General features: G+C 39.7%; 1 protein-coding gene across 2 annotated transcripts in view; it reads left to right on the top strand.

Moving 5' to 3' along the window:
* Window positions 1-20,928, top strand: part of LOC131468322 (metabotropic glutamate receptor 4-like) — a 127,731-nt gene that overhangs the window by 82,767 nt on the left and 24,036 nt on the right. For both annotated transcript variants that reach the window (XM_058642413.1, XM_058642414.1), the window contains exons 3-5: window positions 10,110-10,245; window positions 13,827-13,981; window positions 14,775-14,915. In XM_058642413.1, coding sequence (XP_058498396.1) covers window positions 10,110-10,245; window positions 13,827-13,981; window positions 14,775-14,915 — 432 coding nt within the window. The remainder of the gene's footprint in view (window positions 1-10,109; window positions 10,246-13,826; window positions 13,982-14,774; window positions 14,916-20,928) is intronic.

Here is a 20,928-nt window from a genome sequence, read left to right as displayed (position 1 = left end):
GATACAGAGCAGAGTTGCTGACAGTAATACCACGGCCACTGGTAGCCACACTTGGCTTAAGAAAATAGCCGTGCCAACAAATACTTTCAGTTGATCCATCAACTTTGAGGCCAGCGTGTAACTACAGCTCCATTGTGTTGGGGGTCCATTTATATATTTCCACAGATTGTTTGCAGAGTCATCAATACAGGCCTGAGTGGGTAATTCTTTTCTGTGTCGAGGTCCAAAGAGTAGACCCATGCACTTCCTAACACTGCATCATGAGACCTGCGGTGGGATTGGAGCCGCACCATTGTTCCTTTCACCACATTCACTATATAACAAATTAACACCACCTGTTTCACAGGCACCTGGAAATGTTGACAAATAAAGATACTGATGAAATTTGACAAATCAGAATCTAGAATCTGACATTAGTTACAGCGGTTACTGATGGTATCCTTCTAAAAGAACTGCTGGATTCCAAAACAGTGTCACAAAAAAGTCCTGTTTCTACTGACTCGATGTGTTTTGGATAACGATGACCTGGATGAATGAGAATCTACACGGACAAATAGTTGATTACTGCTTTTTCAGAGGCCATATATGAGCCCCATGTGAAGATGTATCACAGTAATCACAGTCCTCTTTAATCCTATTTGATTTCACACACCACCATGTAAATGGCTTTTTTTATTAACATCAGAGCAGCGCCCCATGAGTACATTCACAAACCGTTACAAAAGACTACAGAGAAAGCTTGGAAATTGCAAATTGCTTCCTATCATTTTGTTTCATCTTATGCTCCTTTGATTCCCCAAAATCCAGCAGCACCACTTTCTTTCAGTAACACAGCAAAGGCAGGTAACAGAAGCACTATGTGGCTGTTTGTCAAGAAAAAGAAGACAACAGTAAAGCCATAGAAGTCTTCTATGCTATATGATAACTGATGGATGCTTTATTTATGTTTTTGTTTTTGAATCATCACTGGAAGATGAAACACACAGAAAAAGTCAGCTGCAAATACCCAGTAATATAGATAGTCACTAACTTCAAACTATGTTTTATGCGACTCTATGGTAAAATGAATAGTAATACATTGTTAACATAGTCATGTCATGATTAAAAAAAAAATATTTTAGATATTGGAAATTGAACTACTTGTTTATTAGGCGTAATAAGCAGATTTGAGGAGATTAGCACTGTTCGAAGTAGGGCCTGAAACATCTGGTATATCACCGTATATACTGCAATATATTCTTGGGTATGTACATTTGTCCGCTTCACATATCTCCTTCTTCACTTGCCCATGGAATTGGGGATAAAATGTTCAAACTTCGGCAAAGTGCTTTTTTGACCAAGAGTTTTAATCATGGCCAGAAAGACGCTTCTCTGGTCTTCATTTTAAAGGTTGCCATGCCCACCCATCCCCAATTGTTTTTATACTTCTTATACACGTACAGAGAGAATTTGTGACGTCAGTGTTAATTTAGTCACCAAAACAGTCTGCGATCTCTGGAGCTGCGTAGTAAAGGAAACAGCAGCAACTGTGATTGAACATGCAGGCACATGATTGTCAGGCAGCTGTTCAGGGAGTACTGGGTTGATGTTGGGCAGGTATCCAGGTTTTAGCGATAGAAACCTTTTCTGGGTTCTTCTCCTTGGTGTTGTATGTAAATTGTCTCGCTTTACTTACACTGTGTGCTTCTCCCCCCCCTCAACTGGTCAGTCATTGTGGAGCGTGGGAATGTCGCTACAGATATGAAAACAAGATTTTTTTGCTCTACTGAGAAACATAAAGCGAGTCTGTGAAGCTGAGAGGCTGAACCAGCATTCAGCATTATCATCCCCAGTGAAACCACAAGTTTTACCCAATTTAGCTTCCGATTTATTGTGTAAACTAATCTGGCAGCTGTTTAAACGTAACAAATATCTGTTGATGTTTAAAAGTTACAAACTGCAGCTTTAAATTAAGTGTAGAGTGCTGAATTATACAGCACTAACAGCATAATGGACATTTTAATGCTATGCATATGAGTGTTGTTAAATAGCGATACTGGCTTTAGATCCCCTGAAGCTTTTATGTGCAACTTTATTTACTCCTCAGATACTGTTTGAAATATTTACAGTATGAGTTATTTCAGTCAGCTATTTCAATGGACTTAAATGGTCCTCAGGGATACAAGTACTAATTTTAAGTAAGCAAGAGCAGAGGGGCTCGGTTTTCATGCCTCACAGTACCAGATTATAATACTCCCCCTTTCTGAATGTAGTGGCCATTATAATACAGATAAAAAGAGGAGTGCAAGCCTAAACAGATTCTTTAAAAAAAGTGAAAAACAACCATTTATAATGCACTGTTACCATATTGCATTTCATTGTATATTACAGATTTTTCTATCGTCTTGGTCTCTCTTTACACATAGTATCTAATAAATCCTCTGCTAAAGATATCTATTTTCACTGGCGGAGCAAAGCCATGCAGGGAGCATGTGTTTGTGCTCTGCAGCTCAGAGATATCTGAGAGGCGAAACTTGACTCTTGAATCTTCACTGAAACCATTCAGCAACAATTCTGCCTCATTTTCCCAGCAGCACACAATGGTGAACCCAAGGCTCATCATATGCAGTCCAAAGCTGCCCTGTGATATTAACCCACACCCCGATGAGATGTAGGCGGCGCACAGAATGCACTTAGACACATTCATGTGTTTGACATGAATTCTAAATGAAGATACAGTGAACAACCTCTCTCTCTCTCACACACACACACACACACACACACACACACACACACACACACACACACACACACACACACACACACACACACACACACACACACACACACACACACACACACACACACACACACACAGAGTGAAGAACTACTTAAATGGATGTGGTGGAAGAGTTTCAGAATGTGAAAGATGACAAATACTTGGCATAATAAAGACAAACTACAGTGATACATAGGTGGAGCTGGGGTCGTTCATCTTCTCCCGTCTGAGAACCACTCATGGTTCGAATCAAATGATGCAATCTACCAAATGTTAAATGTTCATTTATGTTGTTTATGTGTGTTGCATGCAGGATTTGTATCAGCCAGCCAGAAAATATTGCTGGTTTGGCAACTTTTTAAAAGCATTCATCTCACAAGGTCTCTCTCCTGGCCCTTACCCGACTGTTTTAGGCATGCTTGAGCTTCAAAATGTTTTTTTTTGTTTCCTAATTATGATTATTATGTGCAAAAGTTCCTCTGTTTAAAGTCTGTTTTTGTTAGGTTTTCTTAGACAAACAAAGAAAAAAACAACTAATCTTGCATGGAGCTGATGTGGTTGGATGTTTGGTTGGAGAATAGTGTTTCTTAGGGTGCATTTACACCAGCCCTTCTTAATCGAATCCTAGTCCGATTACTCGAGAAAGTGTGGTTCGTTTGGGGAGGTGTGAATACGCAACTGAACTTGCATCAAAGAAGCCAACTCTGGTCCACCTAAAAACCTAGGTCTTGGTTTGCTTCAAGAGAACCAAATGTAGGAAGCAGACTACACAACAAACTGTGGGTAAACGCAACCAGAACATACGCACATGTAGAATGATAGCCGTGAGAAATGGCTGTTGCAGTGTACATGTTTAGTATGTTTGCATAAAACAATATAAATAACTCAAGGCCGATCGGATTTGCTGTAGCCCCATGATTTGCTCTGTCGCGGAAATATAAGTTGTCCCGCACTAACCAATAGATGAGCAAGTTTTCTTGTTCATTGTTTTTCTTGTCAGTCATTGATGCAGTGCCGCTTCAGATGATGAGGGGAATACGTTATTCAAAAGTTTTGGTTTGTTTCACAAAAGTGCAGTGCGAAAGCAAACTCCGATTGGCTGAATGTTGCAACCCCCAATCGTACCGAGTCTAGCGGACTATTCAGGATTACCCTTAATATTAGCATAAACAGTGTTTAGTATTTCCCGAGCCAGTAGTGCCGTTCCCGAGAGGGCGACATGGCCGCGCTTTAGTGTGCACGTACACAGCCGTGACGAGCTTGGGGGGGTGGGGGTGGGGGGACAGAATCCATCAGTGTCAATTCTGTTGCCACGCATTGATGAACGTATGGGAAACTCTGCAAATGTTAGCTGTACCAGTACAACCAAAGAAAAAATGTAATCACACTCAAAAGAATTTTTTCCTCAAACAAACAACCAAATTGGTTGCATTTTCAAGCCCTCACAGTGGACACATGTCATGTCAGCATCAATAAAACCAAATTATAAGCATGGAGGTTAGTAATTCTAGTGGTCTGGACATTTTGGAACCAATTTTCAACTGAAACCAGTTTTCAATTCCCTTCCCTATTTATGAGTCAGCAGTCTATAATAATTATAATGGGATATTATGCAGTAATTGAACCCCTGAGGAGGATTTCATTTCTTTTCATCCTCTTAGCTCTGCACAAAGCACAGCTTCAGTGACAGAACAGCACCCCGGGGACTGTGGCGGATTTAGTGTCTTGCTCCAGGACACTTTAGCAGGGTGGCTGATGAGACAGGGGACTGAACCTATAGGCCTTTTCAGTTCAGGGTCAGATTCCCTTAATGATTTTTTTTTATTATTATTTCATTCTCTCGTCTCCTCCTTTCACTCCCAACTCCTATATTTCTGCTCAGGGGAATAACATATACATAAAAATGTGTAAAAAACAACAACAAAAAGACCCAAAAAAACAATGTCAAAACACAGCATAATACTTATAATTCCTCAAGGGTAGTATTTTGCTGATGGTCAGGATCACACATGTATTGTTGTTCTTGCCTATAATCAATTCCACCCACCCACCCATTCATTTGCTCTTCCTGTCAGGGGACTGGCCGTGTCCCAGCATACATTGACAGAAAGGCAGAATAACATCAGAAGCCAGGTTATCGCAATCATCTGATCAAGTCATTTGCATTAATAATTCCATATGCAATGGAAGCAGGGTATTATTGAAATCATTAAGTATGATCCATATCATCTTGTTTTGGCCAAAAAAAACCTTTAATTTTGATCTCATGCCCACACATATTCTTATATTTCACATATTGTCAACTACACAAGTCTGTGGGAGCAGTGCTACGATCTGGGGTTGCCTCAGTTGGACAGGTTTGGGCTCAGAAAAAAAGTCAGCTGACTACTTAAATGTATTTAATTGCAGTACAATGTCATCTTAAATACAAGAGCTTGGCACAAATTTATCAAACTGTGTGTATTAAATAAAGTATATTACATTGCATTATCTCATAAGCAATGCCACGGCACATGCAATAATAATAATCAAAGCTACAGGCGGTCAAAACAGACACAAAATGCTTGATTTTCTTTTGACCGGGCAGTGTATGTGTACTATGATACACTGTCAGAATCATAACTGACTCCGTCTGTCGTCTAATAAATCATTTGCTGCCACGCGACACACGCAGCAGCTCGTTTTCATTCAACATTCAATAGAGCAACACTTTTTCAAGCCCACTTGCATAGCCACTGAATATTCCAGCCTAGCAGCAACTGTAGAGATGACATCACGTTAGTCTGAGTTTGCTGCTCTGTATATGCCGTTATTGTTACTCAGCAAATGAAACCTGCTTGTGTAGCCATTTTCTACTCACGGTATCCCAATAAAGGGGCTAATTTTATACCTGCACTTTCACCACAGCTCCCACTTGAGAGCATTTGCTGTGCTTCTGCACAACTGTTCGCCATCTACGGGAGTTGTGCTGCAATCAGCCACCATGTCAGGGCATAATTTAATGTTTATGGCGGCACCGTCTCTCCCATGGGTGTCAAATGAGAAGGAATATTAGTGTTCTGAGCTATTAGGAGAGCAGAGACTGGGGCTGACAATTGAAGACACAAAGGGTGGAGGCTCACAGTCTCCTCAGCAACGGGTATTTTTAGAGGTGGTTCTTAGACATGGCACAGATAAAGAGCGTTATAGCAGGAACATACACCGCTCATTGCCTCGTGCTATGATTTTAGCAACAGATGAAAAGATGCTTTAGTTTGATGGACTGTACAGATGGATTGTTATGTTTAGGCACAGAGAAAGTGCTCATCAGGAGGATTAAGGTACAAGTCACCGTTAATCAACTCCTATCACATCAAGCCAACTTTAATGCATAGTACAATTAATAAACACATGTATGCCTCTGAAGACACACACTGCAAGGGTAATGGAGTTTCTTAAATCTGGGCTGCTACACATTTTGTAATTCAATTTAATAGTCTCTGTTGGTGGTCGTGGTCATGGGCTGAGTCTGAGGGAAGTCTCAGGAGACTGAACTGGATTCTCCTAATTGCATTCTGTCCACCGGCCAAATGTCATGTTTCTATTGAAATCTGATTCCTGTAATGAGACTTGATTCATTAGCTAAAGTTAATATATGTAATGAGCAGGGTTATTATCATACCAAGGTCAATTAAGGAGCAGATAGGGTCTCTTAAATGCTATGTTTCGAAAGCTTTCACAGCAGCATCCACATGTAAAATGAATTCCACCATTCAAACAAGTGAATGTTGCATAAATTAAGTTTGGGCAAATCAAATTAAAAGATATGTGACATAGAGAACATGTTGGGGGAAAAGTGTAGGATTTTCACTACGAGCAAAACACAAAACACCATGGGGTTTGAATTTGGTCCCATTAGTCATGGGGTTGTGTACTTGACCCTCCTACAATCATACTCCCAAAACCCATTTAATCCCAAGGTGTAAATGGGTTTTGACCAGTGTTTAATCAGCATTCACTCCTAATTCAATACATGCATAACTTAATTGGCTTTGGCTCCAATTGGCATTAGTGAGACCTTACAAGACCAAGACAAAAGTGCCAATTTCTTCTTCGTCATTTTTGGTAGCAGTGAAAATTCTGCCGTCGTTTCCTGTGCAAGCTGTTATCCATGACTATTTTCAGCGAATGTTAACACTTAATTTAGCAAGCAACTTAAAATTGTTAAGTCTGCTGAGTTTAAATGAGGGACTGGATTCATCTGGGTTAAAAAAAAATCCCAGGTATACTAATTTTAGTGTGAAAGAGGCTTAAGCGATGCTTGGATGGAGAGATGTGGATGAAGAGATCCAACACAAGGGCCCATTATTGAATGTGCTTTCACTCCCATAGGTTGGGTACTTATCCCCCGGTTCTTTCACTAGGTTAAGTAATGCTTCAGCCTGCTGTCTCTGATGTGAGAGGAGAAGAAAAGGAAGGGATGAGTGCTCTGCTGCCACAGAGCAGATGTTAAGGGAATGGGGGACTGGCGTACAAGTGAGGCAAAGACATTGAGTCTAATAATTGATAGAGTCTCTGAGAGCAAAGAGCTTCTGAAAGAAGTCTGACTGGGTATTGTTAGTATAATGACCAAGAGTTAAACAGATACAGCTCTTACCTTAAGTCAAAGAACAATCAGGGGCACGTACATGAGAGGAAGGTGTAAAAACCTTGGCAGCTGTACATGTACAACAGAGATTTTGGCTCTTTGTATACTGGGGATTCTGGTCTAGAAATCTCAGCCACTGTTGAAGTGAACTGGAGACTCAAATAAATATTAATTACTTGTCACGTGAGCTACCACACCAAAATGTGACGATATATGCCATTACCTTACCTGATAAGTTAACACATTGGTATTATGGTCATTTCCTTTCCTGCAGTGTAGCACTTTATTTTCAGATTTGATTTTATTATTGACTATGATATGCACATGCATTTCCCTTTTTGGATATCCTTGCCTTTCCCTCCACGTTCTCATACCGACTCCCCCGCTTTAGAGTTGAAAGAAAATGCAATCTTTTCACTTTACTTTTCCAATCTTTTCCCACTGTCGTGTCACCTATAGGATACATTAATTCAAAATATGTACAGGTAGTGCAAAGTAGGTCTGAGATGGTAAAAGGCATCTACTATCATTTCACAATTTCACCCTGGGTCATTAGATAGCTCTTTCAACTTTTGAAAAATTCCAGATTCTTGACTGTTAAAAATATGTTAACTGTTGTGTTTGATTTCACTTGAAGCAAAGTCCAACATAACATTTATGCTGCCTCACTGGCAGTAGTAAAAAGGTCCTGAATTCAGAACATCATCAATAAAATGCCACGGGCCAAGGAAGCAGCTGCTAATCTGTTAACCAGCCAAGTGGTTGTATACGCCAGCAAATTCATGTCGTAACAGTTACATACATAACCACAGGAGACCAATACAACACTTCGGAAAAAAGGGGGGAAAACAGCTACAGTGAAAAAGGTAAACATCATTAAATGTGTTGCCAGTGTACGAGTAAAACAAAAGAACCACTGAGTGAACCGGACCTGATGAGACATTTTAAGCCCATGAGCAAAGCTGTCCAACATCATGACATCTACTGTTCATTTTCAGCAACATTTGCAGCCACTCAACCTGTTAGTCCCTGACGCTGGGCCAGGCTTTGCTTTGTGTTGTGGTGCAAGTCCAGCTGCTGTGAAATTCACTAGATGATGCTATTCCTGCTCTGACTGTTCATTCAGCTGTTTCTGCTTTGGGTCACGAGGCATGCAAATGCTCTGTGGCATTTTGATAGAGGGGACAATGGTTGTCCTGAAATGTTACACTGGGAATTAGACCATGGCTTGTTGGTAACCAGGGGACACTGGCTTTAGACTCGCTTCATTACCAGAGCATCTCTAAAATGGTGAGAACGCTCTTTAAACTGAAGCACGCAAGTTTTAGTAAATGGTGGTTTGCAGGCTGAACAAACAGCCCAGTGTAATAAGAAAAAAATGACTCAGAACAAAGAACACCAGTTTTCAATTGCAAAATTTATATACTTCCAAAATGCTACCAAATTCCCCTGGACCCACTGACAGGACCATAAACTGAATTGATGGCCCCCCATGTCTCAAAGCTGCCCCTGTGGTCGCAGAAAAGATTTTTTTTATAATACCCCACATTGCTCATATTGTGAAATACTGTACCTGTACACATTTAATAGTAAATCTATCACAAAAAGATTTAAAGGATGGGGAGTTTTTTTCCATGGAAGACCAATGTTTCTGTGTCACAAAAAGCTTGAAAAGGACTCACAACCTTGAACGACAACATTAAAATGTTTAAAGCTGTAGTGCACAACGTTTAAATATAAATAAATACCTGGTACATTCAAACCATTGTCAAATGACTTAACACGATGCTTGATTAGCTCCACACAACTTTGTGTGTCTTAGTATTGTGGTGATTTGTTTTCATGTCACCTGCAACATAGGGGCTGAACAATTTTGAATTAATATCTAAGTGCGATTATTTTGACTGAAATTGCGATTGCAGTAGGATTCGAGGGAATCATTTGTACATAATTATTTGTATTTGAATAACATGTTTAAACTGATTACTGTGTGATATTTGTGCAGATCTGTGAGAAACAAAGATATTTTCTTCAGTCTGTAGACTGAAGAAAACATGGTAATGTTTTACCAAAATTGTAATTTGACACACAATTTGGCTCGAACACAACAAAAAGCACCCATGAAAAGTTTCAGAGGTCGATTCTACTGGTAAAAATAAACCTGGACGTTCAGTAGAACCTCACAGCTATATTTTAATTACAATCACAATTTTGGCTTCTCCCAAACAGAATTGTATGATATTGAAAAATGTGTGCTCCACCAATAGAATGCCAAGCCATGCAAAAGTTTCCTAAACCACTGACTGACTGCGCCTGTGCCAGTCACAGCTGCTGCTGTTCCTCCAACACACAGCTCCAAGTTTCCAGAGACCAGTCTGGACAAGTAACATAAAAAGACAGATATACAACGCATCACTTAAGTACCGTAGGAACAATAGACTATTATCTTGCACAGCAGTAAGGGAAGAGCTCTCTCTAGCTCTCTATATGTGTGTGTGTTTGTATGTTCTTGTATGGGTACCTTTGAGAGGACCAAAAAGTTTATAAACCATAGGCTTGTCCTCGGTCACCCCTTAAAAGGACTTTTTGAGCATTAAGACCTGGTTTAAAAGTTTGGTTTAGGTTAAGGGTTGGGCTTGTTAAGTTCAAATCTCTTCTGCTGTAGAATAAGTATTTTTATGCTCCCTTAAACATGTTTTTTTTTCCCTTTTGTCTTCCAATAAGGTGGCCTGTGCATTTCACAGTCGGTGAAAATACCACGTGAACCGAGAACTGGAGAGTTTGACAAGATAATTCGCAGGCTGAGTGAAAACCCCAATGCCCGAGTAGTCATTATCTTTGCCAACGAGGATGACATCAGGTGAGCACAGAGAAACATTTAATTGCTGTCAGTTAACCTCACTTATTATGACTTTCTTGTTTAATGATTTCTCAATAACATCCCTACCACCATGTGTATTTTCTCCCAAGTGAAAGCACACTAAACTTTAAAAAGGAAAATCTGCTGACGTCCAAAGTGATAAATGTTTAGTTTTACCAGAGGCCTTTGCAGCTGACGTTAAAATGTCACAATGTCTCATGTGAGGATAACAATATTAATTGCCCTTTTCTTGTACAGTCTGCTACCCACGTGTTAATATTCATGAGGTGTAAATGGCAAATACGGTTCAATTTGGGTATACTCACATTTCCATTAACCTCGTCACTGGGATATAACAGACAAGTTAGATGATTATAAGCACAAAAACAACAACAAGTATTTTGCTAATGCCACCTAAGGGAACAGCACTTAAAGTAATGTCTAGCAGTGTTATGTAAAAATAAGACCAGAAGTAAATGGATAGTTGCAAAGACTGAAAATGTCCACTGATGTCTCTAAGTACAAAACTGCAGTCATAAGGAATTTCTTTTTAGTAAATGTTTCAAGCTAATTATTTTTGATCTGATCACGCTGTTTTTACAGAGCAATATTTCCCACACAGTTATTTTTTATAGTGACGTAAACCTACCTGCAAAAGTAAAGCCTGGCCATGGCACTTTGATGCAGGGGCCATAATTATTGTATTTATTTTAAATTGAATGTTCTACATTGAAAGAAATAATAATTGAAAAACTATAAAGTGGAACTATGCAAGATGTCTAGGCGTTTGACTGTACATTAGTGCAGGTTTGAGGAGATTAGATTTAGATTTACTCATTTATGCTACTTAATATTTTAGCACCAAGTTATTTTGGCCATAGGCTGAATCCACATGCACACATAGGGTACTGCTGTGGCTTGGCAAGGGAAAATATTTCCCGGCAACCAGTTAGTAGGCCAGTGTATTCCTTGTGGAAGTGGGCAGTGATATGGAGGGTGGTCAGCTGATGATGACCAGGGCAGAAGTCCCTTTGCTCATTGACTTAATCCAGCCCTGATAACTTTGTAATAGTCTGGATATGTAGTCATTATAGAAATCCAGTGGGATTCCATCACTGCAGAGCTGCTTTCATTGAACCCTTTAATGCAATCCCTGATTAGTTATATGAATATAATACTTACAGCGTTATAAAGAGTGCAGAATAAATTATGGCCGTGTACTCTGTGGCCTCAAAGCGTCCAGTGAGACTACAAATTCTGAGAACAAGGAAATAGAAATGAAACTCACCTGGATAAACCACAGTTAAGTTTTGTGAACATTTAATTTAAATGTAATATAATTTAACTCTTTGAGTTAGAACATTAATTTGCAATAATAAAGGTCATTTTTAAAGATTTGATTGAATAAAAAGTACTAAGTATCTTACACATAAATACAAGATACTGTAAGTGGCTCTCAAACTTCTTATATCAAGTACCACTGAGAAAATATTGAGCTCTTGAAGTAACACCGTTATCACCAACGTTAAAATACAGTGGCGTAAATAGGCCGAGCAAAGTAAGCTATGGACATTTCACAGGAGGCAGATTTATTCCCAATAAGATAATTTGCTCTCTCACAGATCATCTTTCGTCCTCACAAATACTTCAGACGAAAGATATAATGACTCTAATTATTATTATTTCATTTCTTTATATTTGTTTTGTTATTTGTTTAATTTTTTAAGCACTCACAAGTCAAATTTCCTCAGCTCCTCTCCGATCACACATCCTGGTATATGCAGTAGAACAGTATTTCTGAGCTTGCGTACCACGGGTGGGACACACCACAGTTTGAGAACCATGGTACCAGATCAAGTGATAATGTAATGTGTGTAACACTCCATGTGGCTAAATGTTGTGTGAGGTGATGTTGACAATTTTATTCACAAACAAACTTAGCTTGAGTTGGAAACTGCACCTTCAACCTGTCAAAGTTAAAAGGAAGCCCGCTTGCCCACTCATGACCCCCCACACCTCCTCACTGAGTTAATTTTTAATCAAACCTTTCAGATTATCCAGCCACATCTCCATGATGTAATGTCCAGAAGGTGGAAAAATCTATCTCTTTCATTTTCACTCAATGGGGTGCATAATTGCACCTTAAGACATGCTCATTTAACTAAATTTCTTGAGAGCAGACTCGGGGAAAAATCATTACCAATCAAACATAAAAACCTCAGGGTCATAACTTAGGATGACTCACACATTTCACAACAATCTGTGGCAATTATTTCACAAGGTTATGACGTCCTTTTTTATGCAAGTGCCTAGACTTACAGTGGATGTTTAAAAAAAAAAAAGAAATGTGTCTTCCATGTAAAAAAAAAAAAGCTGACATGGTGTACAACACAACGTGATGCTTAATATTTATGGCCCCAGCATCTTTGGGGCAATATAATGGCCAGTAATGCTTCACATGCCAGGTGGCTGGGTTTAAATTTAATGTTGCTGTGCTCGAGCCTTCTTGATGTAAGACTGCTGCTGTCGCAGAGCTTGCTGGCAGTTTTTTTTCTTCTTTTTTTTTTACGACTCCCAACACTTCCATTGGCAACAAGCCTGAACAAATGTGGCAAGGGTGTCATTTTGCCACGGGAGAAAAGAAGTACGCTACACAGGGAATACATAGATGTGGTGTCTCTCCCAACCTTGTCCAGACAGAATTGTCATTAAATGAATTATGTAGCAGCTGTTTATTTTGTATTTCAATAAGAGTGTATTTGAGTAGAAAATAGGGCTGCACGATTCTGGAAGAAATGTGAATCACAGTTTTGTTTTTGGCTTACAATTGAGATCACGATTCTCTGGCATGTTTTTTTTTTTTATTATTTATTGCACTTATGAACAAAAGATTAGGAACATTCAGTTAGGCATTCATGTAAAGTGCCATGAACACGGCTCTGCATAATGGGCTTATTGTTATTATTATTGTAGTGGTTTAAGTGACATATGACACATGTGTTTCCACTACCTTGACTCGTGACGTCATAACCAAGGAAAATGCGTGACGTCGTCAGACTGCCGTGCACTGATTGGTCAGAGTGCCGTCACAGGAAGAGGCACAACAGTGAAACCGAACAATGCCGAACTGTAGATCAGTGAAAAAGACTTAATAATCCTGAAAACCTGGGTTAATCTCCAACATTTAGCAAGGAAATGTCTAAATTTAACAGAGGAGTCTGGTGTATTTAGCGACAGCAGTGCTGAAAGCCTGCAATCGCGAGCGACGAGCCGAATGCGAACCTTTTTTCGGCACAAGCTCGGGTCGGGTGGTTGTGTGAGTCTCGTCACTGAATCACATGACGTAAAGGCCCTTTATATGTTGAGAGAGAAGGCAGCAACAAGGCGGTGTTTGGGGTGAGAAACTCAGAGGGAAAAATAGGATTGTTTATTTGCGATTGCAGAAGAACCGTTGTCATTTAGAAATGACATCACGTGCAGTTGTGAATCGAGATCATGATTTTTCGTGCAGGTTTATGGTCGCAGCAGCATTTTTATAAAAGGTCTAATTAGACGTCTCTGTCTGCCACTCTTTCCCAAAGACGACTCCTTCTAGCTGCTAAGAAGGCCAATCAAACGGGCCACTTCATCTGGGTGGGCTCAGACAGCTGGGGCTCCAAAATCTCTCCAATTCTTAACCAGGAAGAAATGGCAGAAGGTGCAGTCACCATCCTACCGAAACGACAGTCCATCAAAGGTATATGTAAAACAATTGACTGTCACTTGTGTACCTGCAGTAAATGTTTTTTTAATTGTCTAATTACTTACTCTGTGTATTGCTTTCCCCCACGTACATAACATTAAGTGCTGTGTCAGCACGGTTGTCTAAATCTATACCACATACACATATATAAGTTTTTCCCTGTGTCCAACTGCTGAGAGTGTTTTCTCTCTTCTGTAGAGAAATCAACATCATATTTTGCCAACTCATTCTGCAGCAGATGTAGATATACCTTTTCTTCATTGAGCAAAATAAATAAACGTAAAAAAAAATAATATTTGTAGAAGGCACACCAGCATAGAAGTCACGCAGGTAGAGGCCTATTAGGCCTAGTGTTGTAGTCATTAGTCATACTGGCATATCTTGTGTGTGTTTGCCAATAACCTATAATCCATTTTAAAGCCAACATGTTCTATGTGCATCCCTTTTAATCTTAAATGTATAGATCTTTACCAACGCCTGTAAAGCAGGAATTAAGTTGCCAATGTATAACCAAGTATGCATATAATTACATACTTGTCTAATCTATAAAGGTTTACCAAATTGGAAAAAATAAACTACATTGTGTTTTTTTTGTTGTTAAATTATTGGAGAGCAGGGCTCCATCTAATGATAAATCAATGGATCTTTAAAAGTGATCACTACTGATATCCACTGACTAACCACCAGCAACCACTAGAGTAAAGAATGTGTTTTTTAAAAAGATTTTCAATTATTTCTGTCCTTCAGACACTTTTTTTTAACAGCATTTGTGTCCTATTCCTTTCAGGTTTTGATCGCTATTTCATCAGCAGAACATTAGAGAACAATAGAAGGAACATCTGGTTTGCAGAGTTCTGGGAGAACAACTTCCAGTGCAAGTTGAGTCGGCACCCTGTGAAGAAAGGGTCTGGCATCAAAAAATGCACAAGTGAGTATACATCAATAGATTGCATAGGCAATGGAAAGCACTCACTCACTGGCCAAGTGTATTGATTGGGTCTGCTGTGAATACATTATGTGTGTGTGTGTAGTTGTTATGCTGTGGTAAATTTATTTGTCATCAGGGAGAGAGGAATCACACTTCTCTAATTTAGGTTAAATGAAATGGGCGTAGATAAGTGAATGGGAATCTCTAATTTTCGTCCAGGAGAAATTAATGTTCCCATTACTTGTCTGCTGGCGAGTTTAATTTGCAGTTGGACGACAACAGCAATCGCAAAACTGTGCCACCGCCTGTGCTGAAAACATAATCAATAGTAAATCCAATCAGCACATTAGAAACAAGCTTTCAGGTCATTAAAATCTGTAGTCTCCACAGGTCTGTCTCCCACACAAGTCTGCAGAACTACTCTGCATCTCAAGTAGTCAAAACCGCCTGATTTAAAAGGTGGCAACGGTCATGTTTATATTCCTATAACTACAATATCTGTAAAATGACAACGCTTTCATAAACTCTCACAACAGCTATTTACATTTTTAAGTGAATTCCATGTTTATATGAGTGTAAGTGGTCAGCGCTTCTTCATAAAGCCTTCCATTTGGGATAATGTTACACATAAGCACTGGAAAATAATGAAGACGTTGAAATGCTTATTACGAGCATGCAATTATCCACTGTTTATTTTAATTTTTTTTATTACTGTACGGAACTGGTAACTAATGTTTAATAACTTAAGTTAAACAACAGAACGAGTCTACATTAGTTTGGACTTAGTATCTATATGAAAAAAAAAAAGACAAACATTTACATGAACGAGATTTATTCCTCTGCAGTGGCAATAAACCTAGCACATGGTCTCACCGATAACCGTGCTTGGTCAGAGTTTAACAAGGTATTTAGGGCTGACAATGCGTAACGTTAATCACAATATAAAGCATGGCTGTGACTATGAGCCGACACTCTCCCAAACACACAGCAGGGGAGCCTCGAGCAGAGCTGCTAACCCAGATACGACACATGTGCCCACAGTCAAACACTCAGAAACCTCAATAAATGTCCGACAGTAGCTCCGAGCTGCTTACCCCGGCGACCGTTTCCACTGTGTAGCCATAATGCACCGAGTAGCTGTCAGTCCGTGTTCCCCATGACCCCGCCCACATCACAACACATAGTGACACAGCCACGCCCCAGTACAGTCACTGCTCGCCAACTCCTTTGTTGCTTGAGAGTACTTACACTTGAAAGTCACCTTAACTTTTACTGACGGTTTAGTTTGGCTCCGGTTATTTCTGACTTGACAGACAGTAACTGTAAATGATCAATCATGGCCTTATGGTTGGTGTAGTGGTAAGCACTCTTGCCTTTGCAGCAAGAAGACCCGGGTCCGTGACCCGGTTGGAACGTTTGAAGGGCTTTTCTGCATGGAGTTTGCATGTTCTCCCTGTAGGTACCCGGGTTCTCTGGTTTCCTCCCACAGTCCAAAAAACATGCGGTAGGTAGATTAATCAACATTAGGTAGATTGGACACTCTAAAGTGACTATAGGTGTGAGAGTGGATGGTTGTTTGTCTCCGCCTATCGCCCTATGTGAGATGATATTTGCATAGCAACCCCTGCGACCCTCATGTGAAGGATAAAGTGGTAGATATTGGACGGATGATCAAACTCCAGTGCCTATATTGTTAAACTATAGTGTAAACTCTGCCGACACTGTGGCAACATTCTAAATGAGTTATTTAGAAGGACGTCGCTTAATAAACATTGCATCTTACTGTTAGATGTGAGGTCCTTTCGCTGCTTATAATCTATCTGACATTAAACAAAATGTCACCAAATACCAGCGGAGACACACTAAATTTTTGCCGGCATGTGTTACAAACAAACATTTCCTTCAGAGCTAACTATCCTTGCCATTGTTACACTTAGAAAGTACAATCCTTTCCTGTCCAGAAGTCTTTCTCCCGCCGTAATAACGCTGTATTAGGCAAACTGTAAAAAGCTATGAGCAATTCTTGCCAAATGATTTAAACAAAAACAGTTTTAACAGTGTCTATGTCGTTAACAGCCCATTTATGATGATGCAATATCACCCAATCATAATCAGCCATTTCAAACACATAACGCTCAAACAGTGTAACACAGATTCGGCTCCCATAAAAAAAGAGAAATAAACAGGCCCAAACATGACTCAGTTAAAATTTTCTTGGTGTTTTTTTTTAACAACACATTTACAATCGTTGCTTAGTGAAGCATCTACGTGATATGTTGGGGTTTATGGATCTTATCAGATTCTATGTTTTTCATTGTTCCTGTACCCGCTCTAGTGATTCTGACGAAAATCAGATCAACGTGGATACGGAGTATCGCATCGGCTCATCCCGACATCTAATTCTTTTGTGTGTTCTATCAAAGCTTTTAATCACACGCCATCACTCCATCTCTGGGAAATGTACGATTACAGCAAGGTAGTAACGGATCATCTTCCTGGTATGAGACGTTAATGTGTATCGGACTCAGAGTGCAAGGAAAACAACACAGAGAGCAAATGTATAATTCACATCCTTGCTTCATCCTTTTCCCAGTGTTGTGTTTACTGCCCTCGAGGCCAAGATTTACTTTGTAGCTTCAGACTGACATTGTCATCCCCGAAAAACACATTACCCTGTATGAATATCCTCAGAGTGCAGCAAATACACTATCAATATGACCTGTCCACAGGTCCTGAGCTACGTTTTCCTTGACACAGACAGTTTATTACAATACATATTCTATAGGCATTTGTTAGAGCTGAGCTCTCATAACATGTTGGTGGGTGCGGGTGATGAAAGTGCTTGATTTCTAGCTCGGTGTGTTTATGAAAAAGGGTAAGAGTGTTGGCAGTGCTTTCCCTCTTGTACTTACTGAATGTTTGCCCCCCAAAAGCACCATTTTAATTTGTCTCCTTAGTTACTAGAATATATGAAGGGGGAATTTGCTCAGAATCATGCATTGCAGTATTTCCTCTAATGAAACATTTCTGTCTTGCTGGGCTGTTGGCAAAGATGAGAGCCACTGCAGGTGTGATGCTTCTCGTTTGACGTCATTTCGGCACACGTTGAGGCTCAGTCTGTGTGAAGAAAACTGGCTTGAGTCACTCTGTTGCTTTGCATCCCTGCAGACATGAGTCATCAAGGCTAACAGACACAAGTACATGCCTGCAAAATGGTCTGACGCCCACTGCGCACTGAAAACATCAAGGACACCGCATGCAACTAATCAGTGTTTGACAGCTCTTTGATTTGATTCCCCTGATATGCTATGCAAATGAAAGAACAAAAGGATGTTTCCTCGACTGGGCAGATATTATTATTGACCTGCACTGGTTCAGAGAAATGACTCCACGTTAATTCTTGATTAAAGAATGTTACATTAAGAAATACTGTCCATAGTTCTTAGCTGCAACAATGAGTTCACTTTATCTCACTGGCCACGTCTTTGGAAAAGACGACAAGCACTCAAGCGCTGAGGTCTATTTCTGTCGCCTTCTTAATTGGAATAAGGAAATGAAGGGGGTTAGTTGAAACGGCTGTCAGCCAAGGTTTGTCAAGCCCCTCACGAGGGACAGAAGAGGATATCATTTCCACCACCATGTTAGAAGCACAGCGTTCGTCTGAAACACGTGATGCTTGTAGAGACAGAAATTATAACAATATTAATATCAGGTGAACCACCCTGTTTTTCACTGGTCACATGTAAGGGTTGGATCATATTTCCCTTGTTCCACATCCCTGCGATTCCTTCGTCCCTACTTCTCGTCCTTGTCAGTGTAGCGCTGCACGTACATGCATACTCAAGCTCACATTCCAATCAAGCAGTAGTGACTTCGCACCAGGATTTTGCCCTTGTACATTGCCGGCAGGTACATGTTTGGGCACCAATGGAAAATCCCCAAATCTCAAGCAAGTTTCCACGGTTACCATCTTCTTTGTCAACAAGAGCATGCTACCAAGTTGACTGGAAAGTGTTGGGCTACATGCAGCATGCGCAGTTAGATGGCACAGCCAGTGTGGAATCATACTGGAGTAGTCAAGTTCATCCACTTAGGGTCCACGTGGACCGTAGCAGATATCTGTATGTGACCACATAAAGTATAACCAAGAGCTAGGAGAAATGTTTTCATTTTGCACAGAAACGTAAATAACCTTAAGAACACTACGAATGATTGGTGTTGTGCATCGCTCCAGAGTAAGGCCGAACTGTATTGTTACCTTTGCTTGCACTAGGTCAAAATGAATTTTTTTACTAATTCAGACTGCGAGAAGGTTCCAGTGTGTCCTATCAGCTAAGTGCATTAGTTGGGCAGGCAGCCCATCATTTTCAGCAACACAAAGAAACAAATCACAGCATACACAATATATACAATTATTTTTTTCCACATCTGTATTGTGAATGAATACAGATGGGAGGAAAATGTTAAACAATTTAATGCAATTCAAAGGACTATTGAGAGACAGAACGTACACTGTACCACTGTGCGGCTATCAGAAACTCAAGGTTGCCTTGATGGAAACGTCTGAAGTACTGATAAAAAGATACAGTAACCAGTTTTCATCTTCATTCACATCATTGCCCTGCTGACCGACCTTCCTGCAGCCTTCTGCGATCACTGTGTTTTCTCTACTCTTCTATTCAGCAGATAAAGACAGTTTTCCTTGAGTAGAATGAACATACAGTATGTATGCAAGTGAGGTACGGGAGAAAAAAACTCAAGTTGCAAAAACAAATGTTCACCTTTTCTTCTCCTGATTGATAATGAAACCATAAAAGTGATTTTGTACAGCATTATGATGTTGAAGAGAAGTTTGACCACTGAAATAAAATGTCGGCCAATTATAATATATATTTGCAAGGGTTTAAGGTTTTTAAAATTCTTTATGCAGACAAACCAACAATTAACTAGTTTCCTAAACTTTCACTCAAGAGCAAAACTTAATATCTAAATATCTGACACTTTAACATAGAAATAATCAATATTAACTAATTGGAAACTTTTTTTAATTGTTATCTTTAACATTTTTGGTCCTGTAGTCCAATTCTGTACTTGGGTTTTGGCCAAAACCCTATTTTGGAAAAATTAAAGTGACATATTCAATATGTCATTGATTTAGGCATTTTTACAGGAAGCTGTCTTGAAAATGGGCTGGGCGGACCCCTCTGGCTGCAGCTGTCACCAAAGCTAAAAGGAAGTGTTTTGACTATGTGGAGAAATCTGAGCTTTAGAGGAAACCTGCAGCTTAATACTGATCTTGCTGGCAGACCTCCTTTAAAAATAAGTGTCAGTCTGTTTATTCTAGCTTCTGTTTGCCAACAGGACACATTTGTAAACTTAACTGCCAATATTTAAGCTATTGTAATCATTCAGAGTCTTGTATAACTGTTTTTTTCTAAGTGAGGAAATACTGGCAGTATGTGTATATTTTCCATAACAAGACAAAAACTATTCATCTGCTTAAAGCAAACACTTGTTAAAGCCTCTGATGAGATAAGAATTCCCGACACAGACGTCGTACAAAGCACAATTCTCCTTTATCAGCTGCATTATGTCATGTCCACGTTATCAGATCATTAGACGTCCTTCACATTGTCTGGTGTTGTGCTTTCCTTGGAGCAAAACCGGTGAATGATTTACTGAAAAGGGCCAAGCTTTTGGTTGTGAGACTTCAAATGTTGCTGCCTTGATGACAGTAAACATGTCTTGTAAATTATATACATTTGTGAGCAATTAGGATGTCAAAGCAATATCAATCATTGAGCCATTAGAAAACAGCCTGCTTAAGCTAATGCTCATTGGCACACTGAATTAATTATGGTCCCGTTTTCCTACTTTTCAACGTTGCATTAATGTCAAGAGCCACTATTCTCTCTCAAATCATTCTTAATGATGTGAAGACACTGATGTGATTTCAAAAGATTTATCCCACAAGTTGAGTGTAAAATCAACCATCAACCTTCAAAGCAAGAAG

This window comes from Solea solea, chromosome 11 (genome assembly GCF_958295425.1).
Source record: "Solea solea chromosome 11, fSolSol10.1, whole genome shotgun sequence".
In the NCBI taxonomy this organism is placed as follows: Eukaryota; Metazoa; Chordata; class Actinopteri; order Pleuronectiformes; family Soleidae; genus Solea; species Solea solea.
This window is presented reverse-complemented; position numbering and strand designations above follow the sequence as displayed.